The 14,390-nt window shown below is 52.3% G+C and overlaps 3 protein-coding genes across 3 annotated transcripts; 1 reads left to right on the top strand and 2 right to left on the bottom strand.

Annotated features, from left to right (window-relative positions):
* Window positions 1-1,191: 1,191 nt before the first annotated feature.
* On the top strand, window positions 1,192-2,751 carry TRIREDRAFT_58299 (uncharacterized protein; the record flags this gene model as incomplete). Its single annotated transcript, XM_006963775.1, has 2 exons — window positions 1,192-1,393; window positions 1,481-2,751. The coding sequence occupies 2 exons, from the start codon at window positions 1,192-1,194 to the stop codon at window positions 2,749-2,751; spliced, it is 1,473 nt and encodes a 490-aa protein (XP_006963837.1).
* A 290-nt stretch (window positions 2,752-3,041) lies between these two features.
* On the bottom strand, window positions 3,042-4,734 carry TRIREDRAFT_58511 (amino acid permease; the record flags this gene model as incomplete). Its single annotated transcript, XM_006963596.1, has 2 exons — window positions 3,042-3,931; window positions 4,011-4,734. 2 exons carry the CDS (start codon window positions 4,732-4,734, stop codon window positions 3,042-3,044), a joined length of 1,614 nt encoding a protein of 537 aa, XP_006963658.1.
* A 1,410-nt stretch (window positions 4,735-6,144) lies between these two features.
* TRIREDRAFT_105363 (uncharacterized protein) lies at window positions 6,145-7,218 on the bottom strand (the record flags this gene model as incomplete). The annotated part of the gene is made up of 3 exons (XM_006963595.1): window positions 6,145-6,548; window positions 6,610-6,802; window positions 6,868-7,218. The coding sequence occupies 3 exons, from the start codon at window positions 7,216-7,218 to the stop codon at window positions 6,145-6,147; spliced, it is 948 nt and encodes a 315-aa protein (XP_006963657.1).
* Window positions 7,219-14,390: the final 7,172 nt, after the last annotated feature.

Raw genomic sequence — 14,390 nt, 5'->3', positions numbered from 1 at the left:
AGGCCATATATAAAACGATAAAAAAGCAGGCTCTAAGAATGGCTATTACGTGTGTTCTTTCGCTGTTAAGTGGTAGCAGCTAGAATAGCCTCTACTCTCAATAACTGTGCTTTTCATGAGAGGTGATCCATCTGAACGAACGCGGGGTTCAACAGGAGATCTTTAAATCATCGTCGACGAACAAGGTGTTTGTCTTGCTGAAAACATACATTTTATGCAAATGTGAAGACGTGAAGTACAGAAATCTGGAGCCAATTCGTTTTAACACGATCCAGCTACGCCGGTGAAGACGTTTCTTGTACATTATCACATGCTCGAGGATTGTAACAGAACATGCCGCCAAGGTGCAAGAGGCCGGACTGACTCTTGGTAAAGTCCTGAAAGCTGAATTGCCCTTCTTTCTATGAGAAAGTGAGCTAAAGAGTGACTGTTATCTTAAGAATAGGGAGTGAGAGAGACCGATTATTCTCTGCATCACGTTACGTAGGAAAACATCGACTTTGCCTCATTTGCTGGCAAGACCAAAGTGGTTCCTCAGCACTTTAGACAGCTAGAACAAGTCGGATAAGGGCACAAGCCCATTGTAAACTATCAAAGCCAAATGCTCCTGTCATTTGGAAAACTGATAGGTGGTGATATGCGCGTTCAACGAAGTTTCAGGTCCCAGACTTGCCATCACGTAGCATGTCATGACAACTGCCTACCCAAAGATGTAAATCTGTCAGTAAGCTAATGAATATAACCTGGTATTCTCACAATGTGGGAGGTCTAGAGAGGAATTCAAAGAGATAATGCCCAGTATCAATTGCTCCGATAGCAATGATCAATGATTATAGCAGAAAAAGTCTTACCATCTAGACAACATGACAGGATAGAGACGGTATAATAGGGTATCTTTCCTTTTATGGAGGCGTTCAAGCGCTGTGAATTGCACCGCCACAGCTGTGCTACCTAAGGTACTAGTGCAGCCACATAGCGGGGTCACTGTGGCTTGCTATCGTGCGATAAGAGTTGCTCAATGGATTTTTTTTTCTAGAGGGGCTCAAAAGTTGGTGTCGCAAAAGATTCGCAGTCCAACACCTGTGATCCCAGTGAGTGGATGCGCGCAAACATTGACTGACGATATCTTGCATCTGACCTGGTTTGAAGATTCAATAGGTGATCCAGCGAACTACTCACATCACAATCAACATGGCGAAGCGCACAGCAGACGATCGCGAGGATGCGCCGCTCAAGGGCGGCGAGCGTCCCGAGCAGATGGACGTGGACATGGACAAGGACATGGGCGAGTTTGAGGACGAGTTCGAGGACGAATTCGAGAGCGAAGACGAGATCATCGAGGCTGGCGTCGATGGGCGGCCAGACGCCGAGAGAGAGGCCGAGGAGAAAGAACGTGAGTGTCCAGCTGGTCGCATCACTCGCAAGGGCAATTCACAGTTTGGGAGAAATCCATGTCACTGACCGAAACACACTTCAACAGATGCCATGGAGGTCGACCAGGGCACCTTCATCGTCGGACGAAGCAAGCTAGAGCCCGGCCAGACGCTGGCGCCCGACCTGACGACGTACGAAATGCTGCACGGCCTCAACACGCCCTGGCCGTGCCTGTCCTTCGACATCGTCAAGGACTCCCTCGGCGACAACCGCAAGGCCTACCCGCACACCATGTACACCGTGACCGGCACGCAGGCCGAGTCGGCCAAGGCGCACGAGAACGAGCTGCTGGTCCTCAAGTTCAGCGGCCTGAGCAAGATGGACCGCGCCGGCGGCGGCGGCGACGAGTCTGATTCCGACGACGACGACGACGAGGACTCGGACCCCATCCTCGAGAGCAAGTCGATCCCGCTCAACTCGTGCACGAACCGCATCCGCTCGCACCAGATCCCCAACCAGGACCCCTCGCGCCCGCCGACGACGCTGACGGCCACAATGACCGAGTCGGCCAACGTCTTCATTCACGACGTCACCCCGCACCTCGCCTCCTTCGACGTCCCCGGCACCGTCATCACCGCGCAGCAGAACAAGCCAATCTCCACCATCCGGGCGCACAAGGCCGAGGGCTACGCCGTCGACTGGTCGCCCCTCGTCCCCGGCGGCAAGCTGCTGACCGGCGACAACGACGGCCTCATCTACCTCACCTCGCGCACCGACGGCGGCGGCTGGGTCACCGACAGCCGGCCCTTCCAGGGCCACGCCAGCAGCGTCGAGGAGATCCAGTGGTCGCCCTCGGAGCAGTCCGTCTTCGCCTCCGCCTCCAGCGACGGCACCATCCGCATCTGGGACGTCCGCTCAAAGTCCCGCAAGCCCGCCATCACCGTCCAGGTCTCCGACTACGACGTCAACGTCATGTCCTGGTCCCGCCACCAGACCAACCTGCTCGCCTCCGGCGCCGACGACGGCACCTGGGCCGTCTGGGACCTGCGCCAGTGGAAGGCCAACGCCAACAAGCCCCAGCCCCTGGCCAGCTTCAACTACCACAAGGAGCAGATCTGCAGCATCGAGTGGCACCCGACCGACGACTCCATCGTCGCCCTGGCCGCCGGCGACAACACCGTCACCCTCTGGGATCTCGCCGTCGAGCTGGATGACGAGGAGAGCAAGGACACGGCCGGCGTCAAGGACGTGCCGCCGCAGCTGCTCTTCGTCCACTACCTCAAGGACGTCAGGGAGGTGCACTGGCACCCCCAGATTCCCGGCAGCTTGATTGCCACGGGCGAGGAGTTTAGCGTGTTCAGGACGATTAGTGTTTAGAGATGGGAACGGAGAGAATGGGAAAAAAGGGGGGGGAAAGGGGAACTCAAAGAAGATTTCCATGGGCCTTGTTTCTTGTATATACCCGTTATGACTATGGGCATGCTTCGCTGATATAGAGAGTTTGGAGTGTGCAATAGATGGATGATTCACGACATGCTAGGTGGCTTTGATGCCTCATGCGCACGATGAAGGGGAACCAAAGCAGGCAAAGAATTTGACTGGAGGACAGAGGCGAAGGATGTTGAAAGAAAAAACTAGGGATTCAATATTCTCATTACTCTACTAGGTCACTTGAGATCCTTCTCTGTGTGCGCCGGCGGAGAATCTGACCCTGTCCCGTCATGATCGCCCACCGGCACTCCCACTGTCGGAATGATGCCCTCGTCGCCTGCGCTTCGAACGGGCGGCCCGGTAAAGTTCTTGCGCGCATACGCAAAGTACCAGATAAACGCAATCGCCCCAAAGCCAGCAAACACCACCGAGGCGTAGTTCATCGTCGTGGCATCAACCGGCAGCGAGACCGGCATGCAGAATATCACAACGGAGAAGACGATCCAGACGATGCAGATGCAGTTGATAATGGGGCCCATGACTTTGCCGAGAGGGTAAGGCGAGTGCTGCACTGCTCGACGGCGCTGGACAAGGTTGACGAGGACGGGAACACCGTAGGAGGTTGAGAGACAGATGGTGGCGACACCGGTGAACGAGTTGAAGGCGGCGGAGGAGCCGAAATAGATGCACCCCAGGAGGCAATCAACCACCGTAGACAGGACGAGAGCCCAGATGGGCATGTCCAATGACTTGTTCACCTTGCGCCACAGCTTGTAGCCAGGAATAGCACCATCTCGCGCAAAGGCGTAGGTGCATCGCGAGGCAGCTGTAAGAGCTCCAATACCCGCAAACATCAGGATCCCAAGGATCAAGAACAGCAGGCCAAAGCCACCAGCTGAGGATCCAGTGACAATCTTGAAGAGCAAGCCGATTGGTTGAGAGTTTGCGACGGTGAGCAGGGTCTGCACATCGGGGAGGACGAAGAGGAGCGGGATGAGGTAGATGACGCCAGTGATGCCTGCGGCAACGACGGAGAGGACAATAGCCTTGGGGACTTCGCGCTCGGGGTTCTGCACTTCCTCGCACATGGCGGCAACCATGCCATAGCCGGTCAGTGTATAGGCGGCTGTAGTTAAGAAAGGCCCAGCGTCAGTACGAACAATTTGACTTCAGAACAAAAGCAAGGAACCGCAATGGGAGCGTACCTTGAAGGAGTCCAACAAAAAAGGACCACCCAGTTGGCCATCCACTGCCCGAGGCGTCATAATGGGCAAATACAAAGTCTCCGGAACGTCGGTGGTCGGCCATTGTGAGCAGCGTGATCATGATGATGATGACACTTGCAGCAGTCCAGTAGATGCATATCTTGTTGATGAGGTCCAGGTAGCGCGAGCCAAAGGCATTGACCAGAGCGCATACAAGCATGACGGCCCAGAAGCACAGGACGGTCTGCCACGTATTCGCCACGAAGTCTTCGTTAAAGATAGTGATTGCGCTTAGAATCAGCTGCGCGCCGGAGAAGTTGATGCTCAGGGTAACCGTCCAGTTGCCGACGAGTGTGAGCCATCCGTCCACGAAGCTGACCAGCGGCGCCCACTCGCGTGAACTTAGCATTGCGGACCAGTAGTAGACGCCGCCCGCAGTCGGGAAGACGGCGCAGATTTCGGCGAGAGACGCAGCAATGCAGACAGAGATGAGCGAGACCAGAACCCATCCCCAAAGAACGGTGACGGATTGGCCATTGGTCAGTGTAATGTATAGAGTGGTGCTGAGGCCGAATGGGACGGCCATGATGGCAAAGGAGAGGCCAAGGATGGACATCATGGAGAGATGACGAGGCAATTCGGCCTTGTAGCCGAGAGAGGCGAGGGCTTGGTCGGCCGTTTGGGCGCCGCTGCCCACGGAGGAGCGACGACGACGAGAATCCATGGCCGTTTGAAGCTCTCGCCGGTCTGGTTCTTCAAAGCTCGCGATTCGATCGGGTGTTGTCGATGACACGACGCTTCTAGTGTGCTTGCCTCGTCGCCAATACCTTGTCAATGTCGTGTCACGACAGCTCGAGGCATATGTATAGAGACGGGAATCAAGCGTGCCGCCCAGAATGGCGGAAAAGAAATAAAGAAGTAGGGGGTTGCGAAAGAAAAGAGAAGCAGCTGAAGATGGACAAGGCGCAGATAAGAGAGCCTTACCCGTTGTTCAATCGCTATCTGCGCCCCCATGCTGCAGTGGTTCGTCCGATGACGATGACCGAGGCTCTCCCTGCCTCCAGGCTTCATGCGCCCTCCGCACTTGCGTCGCTGTCGCGTGCTGGCTCGGTGCTTAGTTTGGACCCTAGTCGCGGCTTCATGCTCGAACAAGGAACAGCGGCGCCGATTCTGCAGCAGGCATTCGCTGGCCTGATGATAAGCTTGTTTGCCCTGCTGCTCGGTGGCGCCCAAAGCATGTCAGCCATGTCGTGTCTCAGATCCCGCACATGGGAGCATGTCTCGTCTTGGCGATCTCGGATTGTACTTGAAGACAGTTCCATATCTGGTCCGTACGTATTCGATGGCTTTCGCAGCATAACCGTCGTCAGAACGGGCTGAAGCCAGGCGATGGTCCGATGGCACCAGGAGATATGATAAGGATGCGGAAATCGGACTGCGCGAGTCAAGCTTCGTCAATCGATCAGGGATCAGGTCGGCCGTGCAACATTCCAGCCAATCCTCAGCGCCCGCCACCGGCGAATCTGCGGGGAGCCCGCGGGGGGGCAAGTGCTGGAGCATGGAGATAAGCGTGCTAGGGAGCAGAGTTGGAGACAAAACGTTGGTTGCAGAGGAATATTGACGCCTTGACGCCCTTTGTTCGACTCGTCTCGCTGAGCAGAATCACAGGCCTCACACACGTCCCACATGGCGCACGATAACGGCGGCCTTCCCCAGATTCGGAGCAGCACTAGAGGGTTGCTGTTATGTAAACGGTGCGGAGGCGATGCTGCAGACAGCAATGACGTGAATGTTGGATTGTTGGAGCAACACGATGTTCAGTTGTTGAAGGTGGTGAAAGAGTCAAGATAGGTAGGTAGTCATGATTGTTCACTGGTTCAATGCTTCAGGTTACCTTCTGTATTGACTGGGGTTTGCGGCAGTAGCTGACTAAATCCAGAGCAACACGATCCAGAGAAGGCACGTTCAACAGCTGCAGTTGCTTGTCTGTTCACCAGCTGTACCGCTTACATCATCCGACACTGTTTATCGTGCACCTCCTCCTCTTCTCTAACGACTCAACTCATTTCTGTCTATCCGTCACCAAACCTGTCTCGTTTCCATCTCATCAGCCTCTCTTCTAGCCGCAACTGGTTCACGACTTCTCACCATTGACTGCGTGTCCGCTCTCTCCATTGACCTTCTTGTCCGACTCCGGCGCCGGCGCCGCAAGCTCCCGCGAGAGCATCAACATTTCTCCCATGGCCGCCAGCGCCGCGACATCCGCTGCCTGAATGACAAAGGACATGCGCTTCACGGCCTCCTTGAATGACTCCGGAGTGCCAAAAGGAGGAGTGGTGAAAGCAAAGCCGCCGTAGGGCTTGTCGTGCTTGTCCATGATGTCAAAGAACTTTTGCCTGGCTGCCAGCCATTCGGGCTCGGTGCCGCCTCTGCCCATGTTGCTGGGCAGATTCATCTCTACGCGAAGGTCGAGTGTCCCAAGCCATACGATGTCGATGTCGGGCACTTCGGTGAGGATGGCGTCGAGGTTGTTGATTCCTTCACAACGGGATCGCGTTAGCTACAGGCAGATCTCGAGCGTGACGGAATGGCAGCTTACCGGCTAGCGATTCAATCTGAATCATGATCGCGGCCTGGTGGTTCATTGCCTCAAATATATCCCTGCCCTTCTCGAATGGCGCGTCTGTGACGCCTCGCATGAGCCGGAAAGGAGGGGCCGAGCGGCTGCCGCCCTGCTTGGACCCGAATTTGGCTGCCGATACCACGTGCTTGGCTTGCTCGACTGTTTCAACCTTTTCACGATGTCAGCTCTACTATTCCGCCAGCTGTCCCCGTTGCGAGATGGACTTTAACATACTTGAGGAATGATGATACTGGCACCAGCATCCAGCGCATATCCAATGGCCGCATGGTCGTGCCCTGGTACTCTTACGAAGGGAATCGTCCTTCCCTGGCTCATGAAAATGGCCTCGTGAACAATGGTCGTCATCGTCTCGACGTTCATGCTGCTGTGCTCCCAATCGACCCAAACAGCGTCAAAACCAATGGGTGCCAACCAGCGCGTGACCTTTACGGATCCAAGGCCGCCATAGTATCCCAGCAACGGGGGGATCTTCTTCTTGTGAGCATCACGGATAGCCTGGCGGGCGAGGTGAGGTTGGAAAAGAGAGGGCGCAGCATAGGCGGCCATGCCTTGAGAGGAAGCCATGGTGAGTCTTGGATGGACGTTCACGAGTGGGCTGGACTGAAGCTGTTTGGCGATATGCTACTGTGAGCTTCTGGAGCTGAAGGTGGTGAAGAGGCCGGTACTGATCGGATTTGACTGGACAGCTCGCGGACGAGAGGCCGTCGCTTCTCTTATACCTGCCGCATTGTCACCTCTCATTCATCTCGAGTCGGCCACCATGCTTCTACTAAGGCTGACGCCCGTGAGCATAACTACCTAGAGGAGGTCAGCTAACGCTATCATGGTAAGCTACCGCCAGTTGATAACACCCCCCAATAATCTTCCATGACGGCCTGTGGCTTACAATACTGTGGTTATTTTTAGGAAAGAGCATGACCAGATCGAGGATTCTATTCAAACAGTAGATGCGAGTTATTTGTCACCTAATGTGATTGCATGCCTCTCCTGACGGCTTACTGTGGCCGCGAATTTTCTCCTATTTCACAACAATGTAAGGTACTCAAGGTTTCGCCAAGCCCGTTGGCCACACAAATGCTACATACTCGCGGGTTCAGCGGAGAGGGCACAGTCTAACCAGCGACCAGTGTGAGTGCGACGTGGATGGACTCATACACTTACGCCCTCGATCGGATACGCCACAGTCTCCTTGCTCGGCGGCTATAGTCGACGCCTCCACCCGAGGCAGGTAGTGAGAGCAGCTATGCTAAACACTTGTCCTCCTATTGCGATACGCGTTTATAGGTATGCTTGTGTGGTTTGTCAAGCACACATGGATCGTCCGAAGCCCATTACTTGCTAGTCCGTCCCTGCGTGCCTGGCTAGCTGTACGTTTTCTCATCGTATGGTGCACCGCAATTTCTCCCACCTCGAAAACCCTGCTTCATTTGCGGTCAGTTACAACAGCACGAGTCGCCCATCAGTTGGCCGTTGGCGCACGTTGACACGTCGATCGCAGTATAAACTGCCACTCGCACTCGCTTGTCGAACAGCGATTGCTGATTTGCAGTCAGGCGAGATCCAGGGCGTCGGGAATAGTCTGAGCAATGCTGTTCGGCCATCGAATCCGAGAAATCGGACGTCCGTGGAGATTCTTCATACTTGTCAGGTCACTATAGCGTGTCTCACGTTGGACCACCGGCAAAGGGCCTATGACTAGCGCAGCCGCAAGATGCTGTCGGTCTCACTGGTGCCGGACTATTCAGCTCGTTTCCCTTTGCGATAGGGCTGAGGCGGGGCGAATGGATGCCAAATATCCCTTCACTACCTTACTCAAATACTCCGGGTGCTTGGCATGACGACTGGTTCAAGGACAGTGATGCCGGTATAGCATAGCTGCCACATCGGGTCGGGATTTTACCCACGTTAGGAGCATCTTTATCATCAGCACCGTCATCCTAGTACTAGTATGCACGAATCCTTTACGTGGGGGAACACGTAGATGCAAGTTGAGAGACCGCTTAAAAGGGCCTTTGTCATACACTAATCGTCTGTCAGAGCTAAGCGTCTCACAATCACATCCGCGGACATCGACCACATTTTGACCTCCAGACACCGGGGGTTTCCTAGCATAAGGTGCATAGGGGATCGTGTTCATGCCGTGGATCTTGATGATTAGGCTATGCGGACCGGCTCTCTCAGCTCCACTCACCCGAGGCAAGCTCGGCGTTGGAGGGACGAATCTTGTCTCGTCCATATGGCTATTGATGCCCGAAAGCATCTTGTACCGAACCAGAGTTGAATGGGACCTTTAGGGGATAGTGAGGCACAGATTCCGCGGTTCCATTATGCGATGCCTCGGCTCTGAAAAAAATGTTCGGTATCGTCTGGTGCTTTTGGCCGATTTGCAATGCCCCTGAGAGCCGTGTCTCGCTCATTCACCTACACTGTCAGCACCGTCCAAACTCTATCGTTCTCAACTCAGCCTCAGACTGCCGGTACCCTTGAGCCCGTCAAGCCTCGTGGAGCCACTGTACAGATTCCAGCCCCGCGGTGTTACTCTGTAGCATGTCGTTCTTCTTATTCTCCTTTACTGCACGCGGCTGAGACGGCAAGGGGACGTATCTAAGGTTGTCTACTTGGCAGTAGTTGAGGTGGAATCACGGCGACTGTTTGGTAAGTACTAGCATATGTAGTTATGGTAGGTGGACTGCTGACAGAACTTCGTTGAACGTGTACATAATCTTGGTAGCTAACTATACAGATGGAATCACCAGGAGCTCGAGACGAGATGTACCGAGATATATATGCTTCAACGTAATGCTACGGCAAGGCACTCAAATTATCTGTTTGAGCGATGCACGTGCGTAGCAGAGGTATGGTTCGGGATCCTGCACTATGCCGTGAACGATCCTATTTAGTCACAGAAGATGTCGGACACGACCATTGTCCAATTCGATTCGAAAGCAGTCCATGCCTTATTCGTATTCTATCTGGCATGTGAGAGGCCTTAGAAAGGAGTCGATCATACGCGTATATTATTCGTAGAAACATCGCTTGCATAAGGTGGCGCTCTAGATGTCATCCGAAAGGTGACAGCCCGGCATGTTTGCCGTGTGAGAGAGAACGCTTCTCCTTACTCGCCCTGTCCACTCAAAGCATTTGCAAGCATCCAATGCTCCCCCTTCAACCCTAGCCAAGGTTTCTTTCTCTTGTCGCTAGCATCGTTTGTCCTCTCTATTGCTCGGCGAGTCCGCAGATAGTTCGCTGAATAAGTTACGGAATACCTGGCAGCATTATACTTCTGAAGACACATTAAGCACCTCATAGTACTACGTTCGAAACCATGAGATGTTGGGACAGAGGAGAGCTCGGCCTACCAACTAGTGCTTATTCATCATACCACAGCATGCCCTCACCTTAGGTATGAGAAAAGGTCCAACACTGTAGCGATAGAGAAGCATTTCCGTAAAAGGGAAATTTCCCGTTTGGTGCATTCTCAAGCCGCAGAACACACGAATGGCCCGAGAGCCGGCGGTAGAAAAAGGGAAAAGGCACACATGGTTCATATGCTACAAGTATGTGGCTACGTATATGTGAGATGTCCGGACTCCGGGGTGTGTGTGTGTGGGTGTGTGCTGATACATACATAGGTATTATGCTAAGGTAGGCAGTTCGTTCTGCGACTTGATCGGCTGGGCGGGAATTGTGCTTATTCCGGGAGCCACTCATTTCCAGATTCTCGGGTTGCGTGGGCTTTCAGCGGGATCCCGAGCATTTTCGGGGAGGGGCGGACATTGCATGGAGTCTTCCCACTGGGTTTTGTTTTGGGCAACTGTCCGTACCTACTATATGGACGTGGATAAAGTAGGAAATTGAACAGCGACTGGGATACAGACAATTGCCTCCTTGGTGAATGCCCGTATATCTTCTTAGCTACCAAGCTTTCCCTTTTCTTCCAGGAGCCAAGCGACTCGGACTTTAATGCATATAAGGTACTAGCGTTTGTCGGATTTTGATGGTCTGGATACCATGCGTAAACGAAAAAAGGGCCTTTAAGACCGATAGTTATTCTTTTTGCGTCAGAGTGAGAGCAGCGGTAAGCAGCCGCCTTGGCCGTGGCTGGAAGCCTGCGGCAAACGAGCCGCACTTGGTCGATGTTCTAGTCGAGCTTTGTCAGGCAGCACTAGGTACCTAGGTAGATCATTCGGAATGATGACTTGCCTTTTCGAGGTATGGTGTTTGTTATAGGTTCGTGCCACCCCATCCTTTTGAGGAGAGGAAGGGTGAAAAATGCTGTTCCGTAACTTGAAATCTATCGATGAGTTCCGTGAGGGAGAAGAGTGGTCACTTAAAGGTCGTGTTATAGACATCAATGATGGTTTCCAATGGTTGGTGAGGTTTATGAAGCTTGTAGGCGAGCGTGTCTGTCAACCAATCAGGTAACATGATGGTTTCGTGGTCTAGTTGGTCATGACATTTCGTTAACAACATCTGTTGACACCACCGAAAAGGTCCCCGGTTCGAGCCCGGGCGAGATCATCCCTTTTTGCTCCTTGATTCATTATGGGCATCACGGAAGTAGTTTTTTTCTTCTTCTTTTTCTTCTTCTTCTTCTTCATACCATAACTCATTATACGTAGTTTTTCCTTCTTTCTGTATTTAACCGTCGGCATTTGAGGGGGTAATGGGAAATGATCTTGTGTGAGAATTACAGTTAACAAAAATGATCCAGAATAACTATAATGTCTAGGTATGCCACCTCCAGGTTAAACGAAGCTGCGTGCATTTCATTGAAAAGGTCTTCAGAGCTGTCTCCCTTCCAGACGGTGTCCTTTATTTTGAATGTTTGACCTCAGTAATGGAACTGGTACCTTCATTGCCAGTTTACCAGCATTCAGTCAACCATGGTCTGCCAAAAAAGGTGTTCTACAGGCATCGAGGGGTTGTACGGCCACAGTAGCAGTTCAGGATTTACAGCCCACAAGGCTAGCTATTCTTCCATATCACACCGCAATCCCAGTCTGTTAGTAGACAACAATTAGTAGACGGAAGCGCAAATGTCGATTGCAGCAGAGCTATCATTTTCAGCAGACTAAGAGGCTCTTAGAACCTCACCTTCTGAACAGCAGGACTATTTAGATCTTTGTCAGACGCTTATCGGTGATCAGTATCGGCTCGCTATAGACAAGGAGCTTCCGACAACCCGCAAATAATGCATCCAAGCTTGTAGTTTCCCTTACACTTGGTTTGTCCAGCCTGCGAGCCGCGGGCTCCTCGCATCAACTTTTTTTCCTTCTCGAAGTTGGCTACTTCTCGCTCCATATATACCTACCTTACCAATCTCCGTCTTGTATTCTTTGTGTATGGACTGTTGGGTGGGATGTCCCATTCAGTCGCATCCAACGTGGAGCCGTCATGCTCATCTGCGCTTGGCTCCCACGTTTCACAGTTGCAATCCAACAACGTCCGCATCGGCGATAGTCAGTATCTGCCTCGCTCAAAAGACCCATATTCCACACGAATCCTTTTGTCCTGCAATTTGTCAACTCCATAGGGCTGAAACCTGAGCGGTCATACAAGGCTGCGGCTAATGGGTACAGATAGTGGTTGCTCCCTTAGCCGCAGCCTGATGTGTCAGGGTTGGAAGAGGCAAGGAACGTAAGAAAACGTGTCTGATGTTGTAGGATTTGTGGGAACATATGTCAGTCTTGCTGGGCCACGACTTCTGGCCTTTCTGGAATGACTGAGGTTATTGGATTTGGGATGGGGGTTCCTGCTTGATGACACGGGATGAAACTCTGAGCATGGGATATGGAAGCCAGAAGGAAGCAGTTTCTGAGATTGCCGTTGCGGATAGATGACGAATTGTGCCAGAGCCAAGGCATCTTTCAGATTCGTGGAGACGGAATGCTACTCTGACAGAGTTTTCTTACAGTCAAAGGAATAGAGAACATTCTCGAACTGTATGCTTCTGCACAACGATGGCCCCCGTGGCACACACAAGGCCCATCCCGGTACCCAGAGAAATCCCAGAAGAATGATCGACTAGCTGATCGTGCTTGTCTTATTAGTCACAAGGCAAGTATGAGAAATCGGAGACTTGATCGAGCCCACCTTCGTACGGCATATGACGACATTTGCGAGGAACCCTATGGTGGGCACCAGGAGACTCTCGAGTAAACGGCCAGGTCAAAGAGCAGGCTCTACTCAATACGTACCTAGGAGGTCCAAAACCTACGACTTTCGTTCTGAACTTTGGACACCTACTACAACATTCATGAATGAGCCGAGAGGCGGCAAAAAAGTTGAACAATCAGCAACTGAGAGGCTGATTCGAGTGTATCTATAGTTTCGCCTTGAACAAACAAAGTTGTACATGTCTACAATGATATGTTAAAATAAGATGTCTGTTGACTCCCTCCCGTCTCGTGATAATGCACCATGCCACGGTATTTGTGCAGACATACAAAAGCATTCTGAAAAATTCCACTCTGGGATGATAAAATCATAGAGAATCAGTATAGCAAAATGAGTTGTCTGAATGCATTGTAAGTGGTTTCCGTCAGCAGTCATGCCGACTCTTTGCTGACATTGAAGCCGCGCTTTTCTGTCAGCATATCAGCCTATCGCACTCGGCCAACCCTCATCCTCCGAGACGATGAAACGACGCAAGAGGGAATATTGAGTTGCCAATGAATCTAATCAGCTATGATGGCATTCGGTCTTTGTTCATCTTGGTCCACGCCGCGTCACGCTGACAACGTGCAATGGATATATAAGAATGCGTTGAGAATGCAGCATGTTGGGTTACTAGACTGATCAAGACATCACTCAGCACACAAGCAAGCAGACAGACAAGAAGCAAAGAAAAACTATATTTCAAGCTTTATTCCTCTGCTATCACTTACTATACAACTTCTACCTCGCAAACTGTCGACAGAATGAGACTCCCTCTGGTTGTGGTCATGGCCTCTGTTGCTGGCAAGTTTCCTCTCTGCACTTACACCCTAACTTCTGGCACTTCAACCGAGATGTTGCTTTGATAGTTCTACAACTAACATACGTTTCAGACGCCAACGGAACCAACACAACTGCCGGTCAAACGGGATCCTCAGGATCTGGCGCGCCCAGCGGTTCGGGCGGCTCCTCCTCCTCGTCTGGATCTGGCGGAAACTCTGGCTCCTCTTCCGGCTCCCAGCAGAAATAATGGCTGCAGCTGGGCCAACGGCATTGCACAATCTCTTTCTGCGCAGGCTGCAATCATTTTGCTGCATTGTTCATTGATGCCGCTGTATTATTCTTCATTGTTCGGATTGGGTTTTACTAGAATGTTACATGGGCAACCCCAGATTTGCGAATAGACGGGCGCCAGCGATAGAATACAATGTACTATTATGACTACCTACCTTACCTACCTACCTATAGAGTTGCAACTTGATTTCAAATTCTTCTTTTCCATCTGCAGCCTCGTGCCTGCTCCTCCAACCTCTCGTCCTTCTGATGAATCGGACATCGCCGTGTGCAATGTGATCTGATGGCGAGGCTGAAGCACATGGAGTGCGTATGCATGCACGTATGACCTCTACATCTTCTGCATCCCAGGCACCAAAGTACAGGTTCCAGAGTGCTGGAAGACATTGTCCCATTGGTTCCATGGGGGCTCGCATGGGATCTTAGCTCCCTATTGCCGCTGGGGACCAATTATATCCGGGGGGGTTGCTCCAAGGGGATGGGACACCCCAAGTAAGACTGAC

This window comes from Trichoderma reesei, assembly GCF_000167675.1.
Source record: "Trichoderma reesei QM6a unplaced genomic scaffold TRIREscaffold_5, whole genome shotgun sequence".
Lineage (NCBI taxonomy): Eukaryota > Fungi > Ascomycota > Sordariomycetes > Hypocreales > Hypocreaceae > Trichoderma > Trichoderma reesei.
This window is presented reverse-complemented; position numbering and strand designations above follow the sequence as displayed.